Source organism: Petromyzon marinus, chromosome 16 (genome assembly GCF_048934315.1).
Source record: "Petromyzon marinus isolate PM22_M1 ecotype Great Lakes invasive population chromosome 16, UKy_Petmar_22M1.pri1.0, whole genome shotgun sequence".
Lineage (NCBI taxonomy): Eukaryota > Metazoa > Chordata > Hyperoartia > Petromyzontiformes > Petromyzontidae > Petromyzon > Petromyzon marinus.
This window is the reverse complement of record NC_133682.1, coordinates 6,949,077-6,968,849: the sequence shown is the minus strand read 5'-3', so window position 1 is coordinate 6,968,849 and position 19,773 is coordinate 6,949,077. Positions and strand designations below refer to the sequence as shown.

The window sequence follows — 19,773 nt, the reverse complement described above, 5'->3', positions numbered from 1 at the left end:
ACGTGGCCACTAGACGCCGAATAGCGGACGTTCCGAATTTATAATACGCATAGATGTGACCGCATATCCAGATGCTGCGCAGAGACAGGGAGGGGGGAGGGGGCGACGCATGTCGAGAGAAAGGCACGAATCGGCCGCTGTGTAAGTCCGTATTAGTCTATCGATCTCTGGGAGTCGATGGGTCTGTGGTAATCTGTCCCAAGCCATTCAATACAATGTGGATGCGCGTCTAACTGCGTGACTCACAACCCAAATTTGCTTCTAAACTCCTGCGTGATGACTCATGGACACGCGGCGTTTCTCGTTATGCAGACTGAATGGATTCGTGAAGCCGTCTGTGCGGTTCTCGGAGCGTTGAATCTCCTCGTATGAGTGAGCTTTGGGGCCGTACATAAATGACGTCACGCGGTTTTGGACGATTTTTGACCCCCCCCCTTCGTCGCACGGCGTCACAAAAAGTCAGACCCCCCCTCAAATATGACGTCACAAAGCTCTGCCCCCCCCTCCCAAAAAAATAAAACATGCTTCAAATCGCTTTAAACTATTGTCATTGTAGTGCGTATTTAATGTGCCGCTGCACTCTTATGTTGTAGGAGAAAGCATTTATGAAAGTATATTTAATTAAGTAGAACGTGTTGTCTATATTTATTTAAAGTTGCGCATTTTGATGTGACGTCACATTTCTCAAATCCCCCCCCCCTCGTTACACATCGTCACAAATGTCTGACCCCCACCCCCCCCCCCCCAGGTGCGTGACGTCATTTATGGACGACTGATTTCTCGGGGTACTGTGGTTGGGCGAGAGCAGTGGAGTTTGGAGAACCCCTGCATTATAACGAACAATTTGCGTTGTTGCAAAACAACAAAGACCCCCCGTATGGCCTTAACAGACTGTTGGGGCAAGTGCTGTTAGCGAGCAGTGCCTATGAAGGCCGGAATCGCACACGAGGGAGTGGGTGGCCAGCACCACGCCCGGACGCCTTTGTCTTAGACAACGCACCATGTACTTATTTGAGGCTGAGTGGACCTAGGGGAGGCCCAGGACCGGTTCAAATAATCGTCACTGGTGTTGACCGTGAGCAGGAATCGAACTCGTGTCACTGGGTTCATTGCGCGGCGCGCTAACTGCTGCACTACCGCTCCCCACAAAGTCAAAGACACATCCACACACAAGGGAGAGTGACGCTCAAAGCTCTACACAGATGGATTCAAGGTTCAATTTGCCGTACCACCTCGCAGCGCGACCTCAGTGTTCCGAGGATTCCAAAGCAAACATTGACTCCCAAATCACTGGGCAATCCGCTGCACGCGCGCAGTTGACCGAGCGAGACGAATGGGCCCTCTCTTTACAGAGCGGCTTCAGCGGTAAACAGCAGGTGGCAGTGCAAGACTAAATTCAACCGCAGTCCGTAATACAGTTTTTTTAAAAATTGATTTAAAGCTTTCGTGACTGCAGTGGAGCTGCTGAACCTGGTTCAGCAGAACTGGTTCAGCAGTTCTACTGCTGGATTTTTTTTCCCGCTCGAGGACGACCGCTTGTGTTTCGATCGAAACGTCGTGATTTTTTAAATTATTTTGTTTTGTTTTTTACTACCTACGTGACTTTACCGAAATAACCAAAGAGTATAGTTGTTTAAGTTGTTTTTTTGGGGAAGATCGCGTAAATATCAATGTCGTTAAACCCGTCACCACCCGACGCAGCCAATTAGTAAGGGTTGTCACGTAAACAGAACGTGGCCAATTCGTCACTAGTACAGCATACCGGTGTGTTGGAGAGCAAAGCCAGAACATTTACAATCTGAGTACGACGTTTCGCCAGTAATTAAATAAAAAAAATACAACTAACTTCATCAAGCGACACGTTTAAGCGTAAATAAATATTATGAGACCTCCTTTTCCAGTAACAAGGTATAGTGATAGGTTTTACCCTTTTAACTGGCACAAAAACTGGCACCTTTATTCAAGGCATCATGTTTGCAATAACCACAACACAAGCAGTCAAAATGCAAACAAAAGAGACAACTCTGATAATAATATGCACTGTCCTTGAATTTGATTGGTCCACACCCAAGACGGCTTTTCTTAGAGCCTAGTCTCCACTGGTGTTGTCTCTTTTGTTTGCATTTTGACTGCTTGTGTTGTGGTTATTGCAAACATGATGCCTTGAATAAAGGTGTCAGTTTTTGTGCCAGTTAAAAGGGTAAAACTTATTACTATACCGTAAATAAATAATTTTCCTTTATGTGTCGCCTGATGGCGGGCTTAAAGACACATTTACGCGATCTAACACAGCAAAAACTCATGCATTATGGATGATATTGATCGCGAAAGCCTCCGTGTTATTCAGAAGCAGCATTTGGACGCGTTTGTGTGTCATTTATTTTATTCTTTGCCATCCAATGTTGTTTTTTTATTGTACATGGTGATCGGTGTGTAGGTACTATCTCCCTTTCGAATAATTGTGGGGAGAGGCTCGTCCAACAGTGACGTTGACAAAAGGGCTGCTCATGGACCCTACTTGGGACCTCATAAGCTTCTATTAAGGGGACAAATAGTTGGAGGTGTGGGGGGTTACGAGGGCAACCCTGCCGTTACGAGGGCAACCCTACCGTCCATATCACGAAGCCCATATATATTGATTTGTATGGGTATACTCATCATCAGCCATTATCAATCCACTGCTGGATTAAACATTCGCTGGTGCCGTCGCCATATGCCCGTCTTGCGATGCAACTGTTACAAACTTTATCACCTGCACGCGAGTTGACGTTCCCTCTGCGACCAAGACGTTCTCGAGCGCGTTCCGTCGTGTTTTCTGTTTGTTAGCTGCCACTCCGTCCTTCATCTCGACCACTGGCCATCATCATCATCAACATCATCATCTCTTCTCGAGACGTGTTTTGCCCAAGGCCAACTTACTTTCCCCCAACGGCGAATGTGTAATGTAGCTCTCAGAGGCACCGTCTTGTTCAGTTATATGCATATTTATTGTGAATAAGGTCCACGGACTCACTGATAACTTAACGTGTAACCGCGAGTGACTGTAAACACAGCTGGGTAACTTCTGTGACTCTACGCGACACTCCCTGTGTAGCTGGCTGGCTACGCAGGAGCGGACGCGTAAGTAGTCACGGAGACAATATTAACTCCAGCCTTCCAAGACGACAAGGTGCCCGATCCAGGATGATGAAGACGACCCGCTGCAAGACGACAACAGCAGCCCAGAGCCCTGTTCCACGCCGGCTTTTATCCACACCTCGACCCGGCCACGAACCTTTCCCACGAACACTCTCTCACCTCATCTGGCCCTGTCTGTCCCTGTCTCGATTACTACACGTCAATGAGTAATCACGGCCACGAGGAGGCGTTACTGTCCTTACAAATGTGGTGATGATGATGATGTCTGTACGGTTAGTTTGTTCTCTGCTCCGTGTGTTTTTCTTTCTGTCTCTCAGTGTGATTCCAAGTGCGGAACTTTGCCTACTCATCCATGCGTATTTGCGCACTTTTCGGGTTTTTGATGCATTTCACATCGTCAAAGTTAAAATGTATAATCCATGTGTTAAAGCAGGTGACACGCTCCTGATTAAAACGCTCGTATTGAAAGCGGACCGGGATCAAAGTTACGTAAATAAAGATTTTTCTTGGGAAACTGAGCTGAATAATTATAATTTCAGTACACCGTAATAGTAACGTACCAACGTGTGAATACACGTACGGTGCCACGTGCACGAGTTTTTTTTACGAACAATGGACAGACAATGAAGATATACAGCAGTGTTCTTCACACATTTTCGGGGGGGGGGGAGGGCAATTTCACTTTCAAACCATTGGGGTTCGACAGCGCGGTGATGATTGGGGGGGGGGGGGTGTTTTCACATTTGTGTATTGTCGAGGACCTCACAAAATGCCACTGGAAGATGCCAGTGGCTCGCGGGTCTTGCAGTGAGGGCACACTGACGGATAGGGTGCGGGATAGGTGGAAAAGTGCAGCCCTGTAATGGCTAGTTCATGCCATTGCCTGGCGGAAAGGGCTTCCACTGTTGACAACTAAATCTAGATTGGAAACTCATTTATTTAGAACTGCTTTTTGCGTTTAGTTTGTTGTACTTCCCCCGCACCTCCGATTCGCACGGTGGGGCTACGTACGGTGCGAAAGAAGTTCAACATGCATACGTACATCAAAGGGAGCTCTCGAGACCCGTTTTAGGGGGTGCTTTGGCCTACTCTACCACGCTGGGCAGACGTTTTGTAAGACGTGTAGAGTACTACTCACACTTTACGCCATCTTACGCGATCTGCTCGGTCGACTAGACTGGTTGCACTACTTTATACAGCTGGGGTGACATACGTAGGGTTTAAGAAACTTTACAGGGTGCAAGTGAAGATTTTAAAAACATTTTATTTTCATCATAACTTCATATATAAGTGGAACTGATGATTACTTTTCGCATATAGAGTCTATTATTGGATGTCATCGATACACTCGTTATCACATTCGTTTCATTGAACAAACAATCATTTACAGGGATACAAATTCAAGGATGAAAATATATTTACAAGTAACTGTTGCCAAACAATTTTACAGAGTTGCTACAACTGCCTGTGGTGTGACGAACGTATCAGAGGTTGATTCAAATTATTTAACAATGCCACACAATAAGGTGTCATTCCATGGAAAGGCCACGTGTTGTCAGCCTTGGACTTTGAATAGAGCGTTTGACGAGTTCCTGTTGATGAGCACACAATACATTATGCATCCAGTCCTTTATCAATCCACTGCTGGATAGGCGCCCGATGACCAAAGCACGGCATTGATGTGCCCCATGGCTTAAATGATCACGGAATATTTTTTTCTTCCAGAACTCAGCCTCGGGTAATTCCCACTGAAATGAAGCCCTGATATGCACATTCTTTATACTAAGATGCATAAGCTCTTTGTCAACCCACTGGAGTGGGTGGTGGGGCGCGGGGGGGGGGTTGGAGACCTTCATTCATATGAAACAATCTTTGGACTAATTAAAGAGGCTCAGCCACCCGCTGTGATTGAGCCATCAAAGGGCCCCCACCTCTGTGGCGCTGCCTGTGATGACAAACAGACGCTCGATCAGATGAGATTAAGGCCGCGGGTGAAAACGAAAGTGCGTGGGTGCGGTGTCGCAGTGGTTGTTAGCTGAACGCGCCGCCAACCCGACAACCTCAGTTCGATCCTCGGCCACGTCTATCATCACGATTGGCGAGTGACATCACCAACAACTTCATCGCAATGCTCTGTCCGGAGTGGTGAATTATGGTAAAAAAAAACCCTCCATGAACAACTACGGCGCGTGGAGGTGTTCATCCAGAAGTGTACTGACAAATGTACGAAATGTGAAACGGATGAGAAGCTTAGTTACACGTGCAGCAGTGTGAACGGAACCCAGTTATTCATAACGCACAGCATACAAAGTTCCACGCGCAGTCGTGTGTTTTATAGCAGAAGTGTTAGGTTTAATCATGAACAGCCTTGATCAATCCACTGCTGGATGAAGACCTCAAGCCGTCGCCATCTCTCACGATCCTGTGATGCGATATTCTGCCTAGCACCTGCACGCGAATCGGCTGCTCCATCTCCTCGGTGGGGGGGGGGGGGGGGTGGGGGGCCTCTTGGATGCGACAAAAAAACAAGTCGTAGGGCCAGTTTGAGGCCACATAGATCACAATTTAAGGCCATTTAGAGAAAATGATACGCAACGTGGCATCGTTATCACAAAGCAGAAGCAGCGTCGTGTGGGGCATATCGGCTGCAGAGTTGAAATTAACTTTTGGTCTTTTTTTTAATAGCATTTTTGGTGAATGTAACGGCCTCTCGTGGTCAAACCCATGAGAAAACTTAATTTTACACACACCGAAGATTCGTGCACTTGCGACATCGCGTGTATATCGTGATATTTAATATTAACCCATAATAATAGATGCACCGTTTCACCCCTAGTCACGCATGGTTGGGGGTTGTGACATGTATTTAACTGGGTCATTTACTTAGCAATGCTGTTGCTACCCCGCAAACTACATTAATGTGCTCGCTAGCAGCACTTGCTCCATTAGGCGACAGTCTACGTACTAATTGTGGAAACCCAGTATTGCTGTGTCGACTTATGAACACATGACATGTGGGGCATGGTGTCTTGGGGTTGCATAACAAGGAGAAAGCGCGGACGCCAATCATATAGGCCATGTGTGTTAAGTCTACGAGCCCAGCCATCTGAGTTCGATTTTTCCCGGCCGCGGCTAATGTCAGTGGCGAGTGCTTTCGGAACCATCGCCGCTCGTCCCATCCCCTCCACCCGCCACATCGACATCGACATCGACAAACCCACAATGACCAGAGCGGTGAAGCACGGTCAAACAACCCCCCCCTCCCCCCCCATGACCGACACGGCGTTTGGAGTCCTTCATCCAGCAGTGGATTGACAGCGGGCGTGTAAATTAGATATTTATTTATTACAATAGTGATATTAAGACTCTTGACTTGAAGCTTTCGTGACTGCAGGAATTCATATTCTTTGGGTCTTTCGGTAAAGTCACGTCGATGGGTTTATTTTATTATTATTTTGGAACCTATCTACGTGACTTTACCGAAAGACCCAAAGATTATGATATTAAGCCTGCTGAACCCCTGGTGCAGCAGTGGGCGGAGAACGACAGCGTGGGAGCAATTACGTGGAGGCAGGGCGTACGTGTGTGTATTCACCCATAGCTTGTATCGTCTAGTAGTATGTATTGTATATGTGAACACATCCCCACACCACACACCACGCCGTGTGTGCGGTGGCGTGGCGGTTAGCGCGCTGCGCTACGAACCCCGTAGATCCGGGTTCGATTCTCGCTCACGGCCAACACCGGCGACGATTATCTGAACCGGTCGGTCCTGGGCCTCCAGTACCTGGTGCGGTGTATAAACATCGCCACGGGGGAGACAAAGGCGGCCGGGCGTGGTGTTGGCCACCCACCCCATCGTGTGCCGTGCCGGCCTTCATGGGTGCTCTCTAACAGCACTTGCCCCAACAGTATGTTAATGCTATATGGGGGATCTTTGTCTGTGTGTTCACCCATCGTATGTATAGTGTACGTGAACTATCCCAACACCACGCTGTGGTAGAGAGTAACACGTGTCCAATGAATGTGTAGAGTTTGCAGTGCCAGTTGAAGGGCCTTCACGAATTCGTGATCAGCATTCCGTTCGCTTCATTTAGACGAGAGTGCTCATGAGTATAGACTATAGCGAGCCGTCTACAGGAAATGGTTATAAGAAGTCACAGACCTAGCCAGGATTTACAGGAGGAATGGGGGAGGGGATCAATTAGATAAATGATAGATACAAAGTATGCCGGGCGATCCATTTACATATACCCAACTTATTACTAATGGACACATTCTCAATAGGCGTGTGAATATTGTGAAAGCAGTGGCTTTGAATTTCGATGTTGGGTTTTTTTTTAGTGGGGTAGCTACGAATGGATCGCGCTGCATGCCACAGGCCAGTATAGGTTTAATGTATGTACAGGGTTAAACATGAGACCAAGGAGACACTTGGAGCCAATTGTGTAACTGCCTGGTCTCTCTCAATGCTCGAGCCAATGTGAAACAACAATAACAAATATTAAGGTACTGCGTTGGCAGTGATGCACAAACAATAACAACAACAAACTCATCACATTCATCGTTTACACTGCCGTACAACAGAAAGAGCAATCGTAACTCGACGTTTCGGGTGATAGCCCTTGCGAACGGTATTCTCATGGTCCCACAGAAGTGTAAGGCCAGCCACTCTCCCTGCCCTTTCTATTTTCAATTCTGAAGAAGGGTCATTACCCGAAACGTCAACCTACTTTACTGTTCCATTACAGGGCAGTGATAATGATGGATGCGGGAGATATTTTGGTTGGTGATAGGAAGTGTAATGAGGATGATGTAGGAAACAGAGGTGGATGGGTGGGTGGGGGGGGTTGCGTTAGGTTTAGGGTTGGCGCACGTGCACCCCGTAACCAAACGCGTCACTCTCGTGGCGAAAGTGTGTGGGGTGTGGAGGGGGGGACGCTCCATGCTTGCCGACTATTAAAAGCAGAATCACTACGAAGGCATCACCCACCCCACACAGGGCCGGATTAAGGCGTGGGGGCTTTAGGGACTGCAGCCCAGCGGCCTCTGCCAAATCGCGACCTCCATGTGTAAGGCCAGTCACTCTCCCTGCCCTTTCGATTTTCGGGTTAAATTAAAAGTTATTTCAGTTCAAACTTGATTTGAAGCTTTCGTGACTGCAGCAATGACTAATTACTACTTATTTTTCCGTGACATTGCCGAAAGAACCAAAGTTATTTCAGTTGTCAATGCTGAATTTAATTTGTTGTTAGCATTGTAAAAAAAAAAAAAATACGTTATATTTTTTCTTTAACTTTGTTTTCCTTTTGAAAATATTACTGGGGGAGAGAGGGGGGGGGGGGCTTACAGTACCTGTAGCCCAGGGTGCCTACAAAATCTTAATCCGGCTCTGCAACCACCCAACCACCACCCGAACCACCACGGCCGATCAAAAACGCGTGGAGCGCGCTCAGCACTGCAGTTTGCGGATGCTGCGCGCGATTCGTCGGAACTCCCGCTCTCCCTTCTGCCAGCGCTTCACCGAGGTGATGACCAGTTTGCCCGCCTGGCGGCGCCCCATCACCAGGTAGGGGGCGTTGATGTCGTTCATCTCGTCGCAGGTGCACTGCAGGCCGTCCTTGAGCCACAACACAGTCCTCTTGAGCTCGCGGTCCGAGATGCCGTTGAACTTGTACACGGTCTTGCTCTTCACCTCGGGCACGATCTTGGTGTCGCCGTTCATGTAGGAGATCTCTTTCACCTTCATCTTCAGCGCTGTTGCAGGGGGGGGGGGGTGGGGTGGGAAGGGGGGTGGTTTTGTCCCGCACACACAACACACACCACCACACCACAAATACAGAGAGACCTTAGTGGCGTTACGACATTATCAGCTCAGGGGGCGGGCGGTGGGGGGGGGCAATCGTTCAGGCGGGGCCCCAATATGTGATTAGTCTCGCACGATCGCACCTTGGTAATACATAATAACACGAGGTTTTGTTTTTTCACGCAGTAGTTGAAAACAAATCTCATGATGGTTAATGGGGGGGGGGGGCTCAAGGCACCTCCTTGCCCCCACGATAGTTACGCTACTGCAAAGACCCCCACCCCCCACCCCCCCGAATGTGTGAGGTTATGTTGTGCTTGGGGACCACTGCGCATGTAGCAGCAGCATCACCAGAGATTATTTGATTCAATGCACGCGTCAGATGGTCCAGCAGTCGGAAGTTTGCGAGGTCTAATCCTGTTTGGGAGGGGTGGGTTGACTCAGCCAATCATCCCTCCGGGGTAGGTAAAGCTATTACAACTTTGCAGGGACATCAGCAGTGGTCACCCACCCTCGTAGTAATGTGGAATTTCTACCACTGGCTCGGAGTTGTATGTAGATTAACACCGCACCCACGCCAATTTGAGCAGGATATCACTTTGAATAAGCACGTGGCCATGTACCATCGATGCACCACCCCACGTGGACGGTGTGGAACACACAGCAGCCCTGATGTCGAAACTCTGCTGGGTGATAATCTCTCGACTCCCGTGTTGGGGGGCGGTGGGTTGGTGGTGGTGGGGGTGTTGACCATACATCACACCGCTGGTCAATGCGGGAATCGTTAAAGGCTGGAGAGCATTTACGCGGTAGCATAGAAGTAGAGTACTGTACAGCATAACAGCGGACGACGTAGCTGTACTGCCTACAACAACCTGCGCGCCTTCGTTCGTGCACGTGGCTGGCGCCCGGCCAGAATATCACGTGGAATTCCATCACCGAAGTGTGGTCTCGTACGACTCGGTCGGTGAATGTCGTCGAAGCGTTACGGCGATGCAGACGATCGCGCAGGTTTTTGGCGTAACATTAAAACGGCGTTCTGCGAAAGGGTGGCCAGACAGATGAACGAACGTACATTTGACGGAAATATCACACCGTTCCGAGTTCACTCTTCCCAGAGAATTACGGCCCCGGGTCGATTCCTTTCACTCGTGGGGTTAAGGTCAGCCCAAAGGTCACCGTTGCCTATAAGAGTATCGCGTTAAACGCTTGTTATGTTTTATACCAAATGTACAATCCACCGTCATTCATCATCGAAGCGAGTAATTCGCCAGGCGTGACGCAGAATTCGATAGATTGCGAGTGAAGTTCGCCTTTTGTGTGTGTTTTGTGTGTGTGTCTAAACTAACGGAGGGTATAAACGTGCCGCCTTCAATTAACCAATCCAATTGAGTTAAATACAAAAACAACAACAGCAGCAGCAGCGTTGACTTACTCAATTAAAGCCACCCTGCTGTGTTTAATGAACCTCGTGCTCACACGTACCGATACGCACATATGGAGCAAGCCAATTATAATTTGTATGAATATGCAAATCCCCTTTTGTTGTCAATCCATTGCTGGATGAGGAGGGTCACTCTCCCTCCCCGTCCCCCAAACCCCACACTGTACGTATGTTGAACTTCTTTCGCACCGTACGTAGCCAACCGCGCCGATCGGATGTACGTGGGGGGGGGGGGAGGATAAGGACAACAAACTAAACACAAAAATCAGTTCTCAAGAAATGAGTAACACGGTAGAGTGCAGATGCCCCTCGCTTTATGCGGTAGTGGTGGATGCGTTCCAAACAACGGGCGCACAAAGGGAAACTGCACGAGGAGACAGCTGCCTCCTGAGTAGCGCACACAGTACACACACATAGTACACATAGTACACACACAGTACACACAGTACACACACAGTGCACACAGTACACACATAGTACACACACAGTACACACAGTACACACAGTACGCACACAGTACACACAGTACACACACAGCGCACACAGTACACACACAGTACACACACATAGTACACACAGTACACACACAGTACACACACATAGTACCCACACAGTACACACATAGTACACACACATAGTACACACACATTACACACACAGTGCACACAGTACACACATAGTACACACACAGTACACACATAGTACACATAGTACACACCCAGTGCACATACAGTACACACACATAGTGCACACAGTACACACACAGTACACACACATAGTACACACACATAGTACACATAGTACACACACATAGTACACACACAGTACACACACAGTGCACACAGTACACACATAGTACACACACAGTACACACATAGTACACACAGTACACACATAGTACACACACAGTACAAACACATAGTACACACACATAGTACACACACAGTACACACATAGTACACACACTACACACATAGTACACATAGTACACATAGTACACACACATAGTACACACATAGTACACACACAGTGCACACAGTACACACATAGTACACACACAGTACACACACAGTACACACAGTACACACATAGTACACACACAGTACACACACATAGTACACATAGTACACACACATAGTACACACATAGTACACACACAGTACACACACGGTGCACACAGTATACGCACATTACACACACATAGTGCACACACATAGTACACACACAAAGTACACAGTACACACACAGAACACATAGTACACACACAGTACACACACAGTACACACAGTATACGCACAGTACACACACACAGTACACACAGTACACACAAAGAGTACACACAATACACACACAGATTACACATAGTACACACACAGTACACACACAGAGTACACATAGTACACACACAGAGTACACAGTGCACACACATAGTACACATAGTACACACAGTACACACACAGTACACATGGTACACACACAGTACACACATAGTACATATAGTAAACACAGTACACACACAATGGTGTCCCACGTCCGCACCGTATAGCCGCATGTAGAGTGAATTCAAACCGCACAGAGCGAATTTTGGGTCGAAATAGGTTGGCGGCAGATACGCGAAATCGCACAAACCAAACCCGCATAAAGCGAAAAACCCCGTACAAAGATTGATTTTGCTACACACTGCTTTCTACTGGCCACAGCGCAGCTCTGCAATAGCCTGCTCATACACCATGCTCTCCCGTTCAAGTAATATCCAGACTCAACCCTGCTTCGCTCCCGGGATCGGACGAAATCCGCCTGCTTTTGTTATCGGCAACAGTGTATGTGTGTGTTCATTCACTGTGTTAAAGCCATGATAACGGAAGTTTAAAAAGATTGTATGTGGCAGGCACAGGTAAACCACACCGTACCAAGCACAGCAAAGCGAACGGTGACATCTGCGGCGTCAGCATCCACTGCTGAGCTTTAAAAACACAAAGCCAAAGGTCCCCCTTATAGCGTTCACCGATTTTTGGGGCAAGTGCTCTTTACGGCCGGCACGGTACACGAGGACAGCACCACGCCCGACCGCCTTTGTTTCTCCAGTGGTGATGTTCACACACGGGACCAGGTACTCATTTGAGGACGAGTCGACCTAGGGGAAACCCAGCACCGGTTCAGAGAATCGTCACCGGTGTTGGTCGTGAGCGGGAATCGAACCCGGGTCGCCAGGTTCGTAGCGCTAACCGCGACACACGCAATCACGCACGGAAAAAGAACACGATACAATACCAAAGTCGTTTTTGCAGAAATTCTCCACGATTTCGTTGTCGTCTTCGTCCTTGAACAGACAGGGTTCGCACACTTTGGGTTCTGAAAATAGAACAGAACAAAGTTGAAGCTGATCGACATTCGGAACCCTCCCGGTCACTCGCGAAAGCAGCCAGAGCCCATTGCATCAGTGCGCGAGTCAGACTTTACTTAATTTGCAACAATAATAATAATGATGATTAAGTATAGCCCTTTGTCAGTCCACTTCACCACGCTGTATTGCCCATAGGGATTGTTTTAACCATACTTCACCACGCTGTATTGCCCATAGGGATTGTTTAACCATATTTCACCACGCTGTATTGCCAATAGGGATTGTTTTAACCATACTTCACCACGCTGTATTGCCCATAGGGATTGTTTTAACCATACTTCACCACGATGTATTGTCCATAGGGATTGTTTTAACCATACTTCACCACTGCTGCTTAATGCGAAGAGGGGAGGGGGTTCCAGGACCACTTCAGACAGCACTCGCAACTAATCTTAGCCGTGGTCGGGAGTCGAACTCAGGTCGCTGGGTGCATACTTTGTAGCGCAATGCGCTAACCACTACGCCACCACCTCCTCCCCCTCCCCCCTCCCCCCTCCTCCCCCTCCCCCCTCCCCCCTCCCATAATCAGTAATTGCGCTGAACAAATTGAGCAATCCATTCATCAGTTGAGACGTGGTTTTATAAAAATCTCGGAATTAAATCTGTTCACCGTGACGTCTCATGGCCACGAGATGGCAGAACGGGCATGGATTCTTGGATCTATCTGTGCGGAACGTTGCATGTCATCCCATCGGTACGTGTGTTTTTTTCCGGGTGCGCCGTTCCCCCCCCCCCCCCCCCGCCGCACCTTCGAACATCACGGTTGGCTACGTACGGTGCGAAGTAAGTTCAACGTACATACATACATTCATCAATGTGATGTGGCAGGACCTGAACAGAAGTCTTGAGAATCAGTGAGGCCCCTCTAGATAAATATTATTATGAATAAAGTCATTATTATGAATACCATTAATAATGTTATTACTAATGGAATTTGCTAAACATTATTTTGCAAGACTCTCCTCGAAAAGTCTCGAGACTCCATGATCCTTTCCCGGACACTCACATTTCCTAATAATTAAAACAAAAAAAATCTTATACAGCAATAGATGCAGCGAGCTTACGGATATAAAGACAAATCGCATCGACAGCTGACATTGATGTCTGGCAGTCAATCACTCGAGAACGGTGACAACGACGATGGCTGTGGAAGCTTGTGGAGACCCTCACCTTCCTTGATCACCTGCACCATCTCGTCGCCAGTGGCCGCGGGGATGCAGAGGTCATTGTCCACGGGGAATCTCTCGCAGTCCAGCATGTCTGGCCACGGGAAGCCGAACGCAGCCATGACGGGCGCGCACGAGTCGCGGACGGCCTCGCAGAGCGAGCGGCACGGCCAGATGGGATCTTCGAGCTCGTCGATGCACACGGGCGCGAACACGGAGCACAGGAACTTCTTGGTGTCCGGGTGGCAGCGCTTGGCCAGGAGCGGAACCCAGGAGCTCGCCTGCTGGAGGGCCTCGCGCATGGACTCGTGGCCGAGAAGGTTGGGCAGCCTCATCTCCGGGTAGCCCACATCGTGGCAGAGAGCCATCGCCGGCGGGATGGCCTTGCAGTTGGGGCGACGGTAGCTGAGGTCGGACTGGTAGGACATGTGCTGCGCGTAGGGGTACATGGCACCGGCGGCGCTCAGCATGCCCGCGGCCAGCGCCACAAAGGCGAGCTCCACGTAGCGCAGCATGTCTGTGCTGTGTTGCGCGTTTCGGGTGCGAGAGATTAACCCTTATCGATGTAAACTCGACGGAGAGAGGAACTGCTAAAATCGAAGCCGCGCGTAAATGCTGGAATGTTAGAGTTTAGCAATGCGACTCTATAGAGAGTGAGAGAGAGAGAGAGATGAAAATAAGTGACGAGTTCAGATGAATTCGTAATAAAAGCGATGACTAAAATCAACGGTCTGATCAAATTGTATGACAGCTTTACCGATGTAAACGTTAACAATAATAGAACAAAAAAATGTTATGGGCTCATTAAGAATTGGAGCAGGCTGGCTGAGCGAGTGTCCCTTTGAATTTGCGCGCTGGGCTCGGTGAAACTCGGCTACGGACGCCTGCTCACGAGCTGCAACTCCGCGCTCGGTGTGAGCGCTCCGGGGCTGCGTAAGCGCTCAAAGTGAAATCGCACACCCACTCTCCCCACTCCATTGGTCACCGTCGGCTGCCCGCGTCATCGCAAATCACCGCACACAAGAAGAGCTCATGATTGTTCGTCCGCTGCCACGCCGTGGAGCATCGTGCGTGCGTGCCAGACGGCGTTTGCAATTATCATAATTAAAAACGGGATCCAAATTTTAAGTTTAATAATATAATGAAGCACTCGTGCTCCGCGAAGCAAGCCCACCGAGGGGATCGGGCGGTGAAATCAGCTCGTGTCGTGCAGCTGCTTGGTAGATTGTTACCGCGTCGCATGATCGTGAGAGGTGGCGTCAGCTTTGGCGAGACCTTTATCCAGCAGTGGATTGGCCACGGTTGATTGCCGTTAAAAAACCCAACGCTTCTGCTCTAAACCACCACAATACCATCTGGTAATCCAACAGCATTCGTTTAACAACCATGACTGCTGATGAGACCCAGATTGTCAAAGCCGGTCGAGAGGTTGTGCGCTTGAATACTCGGCGATATTGGCTTGGAATTCCAATCGGCTGATGGACTAAAATGATCGTTGTCTATAACGTGGAGAGACGGAATCAAGTTCTGCTTTTGTTTGCTTTCATCTCAAAACACTTATCCTTTTCACTAATCGCGAATTCACGTGGTCTGACAATGCAAGTTGAGCATAAGTAGCCGCCTTGACCACGACTCGGCGATGCGCACGGGCCGGAGTGAGTGTGTGTGTGTGGCAGTGAATTAAAATTTAAAGTAATAAGCCATTGTTGTCAGTGCGGCATTCCCTTTGTGCGGTTCACTTCAATATCCACGTCGTTCTACAAAGCGATGCTAAGACGTGGGCGCGGTGGCGCAATGATCAGCGCGCGCGTGCGCTCGACGGGATGTGTCAGAGAGGCCACGTGGATGTTCTTGGCTAACCCACGTGCGGGCAGTACCGGCATGAATAGTGAATAGGTGCTCGCTAACAAACAGGGCTTGCTCCAATAGCCCAGAATACTAGGGGGGGGTGGGGTTAGTTTTGTGCATAACTGCAATAGCCTCTTATCCGGTATAAAAGATTGGTGACACAAAGGCATGATACTACAGTATTAAGAACTAGCGGTTGCAGAATGTTTAACGTACTGAACTAAGAACTTGGTCACCTGAGTTCGATGCCGGGCCACGGCTACCATCAACAGCGAGTGATTTTTTCACCGGGCATCAAAGCGCAAATTCGCTAACCGGTGCGCGCCAGCCTCCATCCCGCGAGGCATTTAAAATGCGGCCAATCAGCCGTCTCTCTGCAGGGCGCGCAAAGGCCACTTAAACAACTCACGAGACGGCGCGGACGTTATTTATCTTTGTGAGACGCAGACGAGCGTTCGCGATTTAACGGGAGTTGAAGATTGAGTGCGTCGCCTGTAAATGTGCCTTGGCGTTGCATGGGCGCTTGAAAGGCGGAGCCGACTGCGGGTACAGTCGCTCCGGTTTAACAACATGAACTTTCCGCCTGCACGGCTTTAACAGCTCCAGAAACTCGTAAAACGCGCTCCCTGCGTTGTACGCTTCGAGTTGCAGAACGTGGGATTCCTCTTCTTCACGGTGCCTATTAGGAGGGCATTGCCTAGCAGCAGGACATCGCTTAGTAGGAGGGCATTGCCTAGCAGGAGGGCGTTGTCTAGTAGGAGGGCGTTGTCTAGTAGGAGGGCATTGCCTAGCAGGAGGGCGTTGTCTAGTAGGAGGGCATTGCCTAGCAGGAGGTCATTGCCTAACAGGAGGGCATTGCCTAGCAGGAGGGCGTTGTCTAGTAGGAGGGCATTGCCTAGCAGGAGGGCCTAGTAGGAGGGCATTGTCTTGTAGGAGGGCATTGCCTAACAGGAGGGCATTGCCTCGTAGGAGGGCATTGCAGGAGGGCATTGCATAGTAGGAGTGCATTGCAGGAGGGCATTGCATAGTAGGAGGGCATTGCCAGTAGGAGGGCGTTGCCTAGTAGGAGGGCGTTGCCTAGTAGGAGGGCATTGCCTAGTAGGAGGGCATTTTCTAGCAGGGGGACAGGACATTAGGCGAGCACAGTTCTTAGCATTTCATGAATTGCTCGAGGGTACATGCCGGACACGATGCGCTGTACCGGTGACCATGCAGAGTAAGAGTCGTAACAGAGGAGCCCTCGTGCTCCGCGTGAGGTGCGGCCTTAAACCCTTCGGCGCATGCCCCCTTCATCTCGTTGCGCAGCGGATTTTGGATTGCGACGGTGTCGAGGCTGTCCCAATTTGTGATCTGTGCAGCTCTCGCCCCCGTGCGTTTTCCGGTTGAACCTGCGCGTTGTTTGGGATGATGTTCGACGTTTCGCGATACGTAATGGGAGCTTCTGCAAAAAACCCAAAAACCTTAATTAAATTATTTAAACTGAATCCAGTTACTGAAGACGTTTCAAGCACGGGAAGCGAAACGTCGAACGTCGGGCCGAACAACAAGCGGTACAATCCGAAAGTTACACAGCACAACCGTGACAACATATGCAGCTAATTTCTCTAGAACTGTTTGTTGTGTTTCGTTTGTTGTTCTTCCCCCGCACCTCCGATTAGCATGATTGGCCACGTACGGTGCGAAAGAAGTTCAAAATACATACAGTACCTATGTCACATGTAATTTCGGTACGACATTTCATCACATGCGCCAACCTACAGCTAAATATCACATCCCAATTAAATGGTGATTTGTGTCTAAATGACACGAAACACCGTTGATTGGTAAAATGTCCATCCACGTGATAAGCCACTTAGTTGAGCTAGTTGTGGCCATGTCGCTTCCGAAAAACAGCTGTACAGCCCAGTGAGCCTCACCTGGTACAATTAAAATAGTGAGAGAAACTTTACGTGCCGTTCATAGCTGTTGGCCTGACGGCTCATTGAGTAAGATTTTTACTCTGCATTGCCACCAGTGTTGTAACGTGGCCGGCACAAGCGCTGGTGCAAGGAATGAAATGGGCCCGTCCCTGTCCAATGGCCCCGGGTGCAGTTGCACCGCCTGCACACTCTCAAGCCACACCACTGGTGAGAAACTCATTGTTATGCCCCGCTATCTAGCCGATGATTTTAGCGTCAGACTCCGCGGGAGGCGAATTACTCGGTGCACTGATGATGGTTGGCTGTACGATTTGCACGAGGCCTGAAGAGAACGTGGATGTTTAGGCTGACCTGGTTGGCCTTGTAAGTAGAATCAACATCCGCTCTATAATATTTGTGGGCGCCATATATATATTTTTTGCTACATTTGTTTGTTCTTGAATTTTTATAGTTACTAATACGTACAGTACGGACTGGGTTACGTTTGCGCCAAATGTTAGCTTTCGCAGCCCTTAAAGAACATCTTGAGAATGGCACACACACACACACAACCCCGTAACACGTGGGAATGTGCCGTGATTTGTACCAGCATGGCACGAAAGTGACCTTGCATCTGGTGCACCGCATGTAATTGGGAAATTACGTCTGTAGAGGGTGAATTCGGTGAGTGTTGTCGCGCAAAATAAAGTTGCATCGTAACGCGAATGAGGCCTGCGCTGGGAACCTCCCTTCGCCAGTCGTGAATGTCGATTGACAGGCGTGTGTGATATGTCTCCCCCTTGAGCAGCAGGAGTACACGCAAAGACAAAGAATCTCCCGTGTAGCCTTTGCCAGACTGATGGGGCAACTGCTGTTAGCGAGCACCTATGAAGTGCCGGCAAAGAGACGGAGGTGGTGTGGCACTGCACCACACCCAGCCGCCTTTGTATCCCCCTTGCGTATGTTTTACACATCGCGCCAACAACTGGATTTAGTCGAGCTAGAGGTCGGTTCTGGTGTTAGCCGTGGCTGGCAATAAAACGTCGGTCTCCGTGTTGGTGGCTAAGTGCGCTAACCGCCGCCCCACCGCTCATTACCGTCGTAACAACAACAGTGCCATTTACATTCCGCAGAGGGCACTGCAGAACGAACCCCCCCCCCGCCCCCCCCCCCCCATATTGTACTGTGCTATGCTCCTCTTTCTTCACCAACCCGCACTGACCAGTGTGGTGAAGTATGGTCAAATGATCAACTAATCCCCACGACCTGCAATCTCGCGTGTGTGTGTGTGGGGGGGGGGGGGGGCTTTTCCTGTAGTGGATTGACAGAAGAAGCGGAGAGGGGGGGTCGAGAGGGAGGGAGCGTGTAAATACGTACGGTGTGTGTGTGTGCGCGTGTGTGTGTGCATACATCGGCACAATGCTGAAAGCGATGCGCGTGTTTAAACTGGGCGGAATGTGTGTGCGAGCTTTAAAACAAAACAAAAAAATGCGACACGCGGGCGGATTGGACGCGTTCTCGTGAATTAAGAGCGCTCTTTGCGCGGGGTCTATGGAAACACAAGTGATCTGTGAAGAATTCGTGAAACAAAAGACAACCCTCCCACCACCACCATCACTCCTCCTCCCTTCCCTCCCCCACCACCTCGCCCCCATCCCCGTAAAACAAAACGACGAACGATCGGTTCGGTTTTAAATTATTTATAAGTACAAATCTGTTCTGTATCTCCACAAAAATAAGTAACATATTCGGGTCCATCCGGCCCCCATTCCGTTGGCTTTCCAGACAAATATAATGAATTGTCAGTTGCTTAATCAAGCGAACTATGCACCGGTTTTGACCTTCTGGATCTCATCAGCAGAGTCACGCTCGTTGGACGAATGCCGCTTGATTACCAGACGTTATTGGCAAGAGAACTCCATCTAAGCTTTGGCGCTCCCAGTTCAACCGCAAAAAAGCAATGTCGCGCACAACCCCACATCGTTATGCGTGGTCAAAACAAAAAGAAAACCCCGATGATTCCTCCGACGGTTTGTGAGCCGGATTGGAGAGATGCGGACAGGGGAACG

At 49.2% G+C, this 19,773-nt stretch overlaps 1 protein-coding gene across 1 annotated transcript; it reads right to left on the bottom strand.

The window, feature by feature from the left end:
* Positions 1 to 5,820: 5,820 nt before the first annotated feature.
* On the bottom strand, positions 5,821 to 14,907 carry SFRP2 (secreted frizzled related protein 2). Its single transcript, XM_032955377.2, has 3 exons — positions 13,963 to 14,907; positions 12,660 to 12,740; positions 5,821 to 8,895 (listed from the first exon to the last, which is right to left on the bottom strand). Exons 1-3 carry the CDS (start codon positions 14,471 to 14,473, stop codon positions 8,591 to 8,593), a joined length of 897 nt encoding a protein of 298 aa, XP_032811268.1. The 5' UTR covers positions 14,474 to 14,907; the 3' UTR covers positions 5,821 to 8,590.
* Positions 14,908 to 19,773: the final 4,866 nt, after the last annotated feature.

What these genes read in the sequence shown, in the direction of transcription:
- SFRP2 (XM_032955377.2), bottom strand. Translation starts at nt 14,473, where the DNA reads ATGCTGCGCTACGTGGAGCTCGCCTTTGTGGCGCTGGCCGCGGGCATG. An exon ending in GGTGCAGGTGATCAAGGAAG is followed by an intron (nt 12,741 to 13,962) that starts GTGAGGGTCTCC and finishes TTCTATTTTCAG; the next exon opens with AACCCAAAGTGTGCGAACCC. An exon ending in TTTCTGCAAAAACGACTTTG is followed by an intron (nt 8,896 to 12,659) that starts GTATTGTATCGT and finishes CCCCTGCAACAG; the next exon opens with CGCTGAAGATGAAGGTGAAA.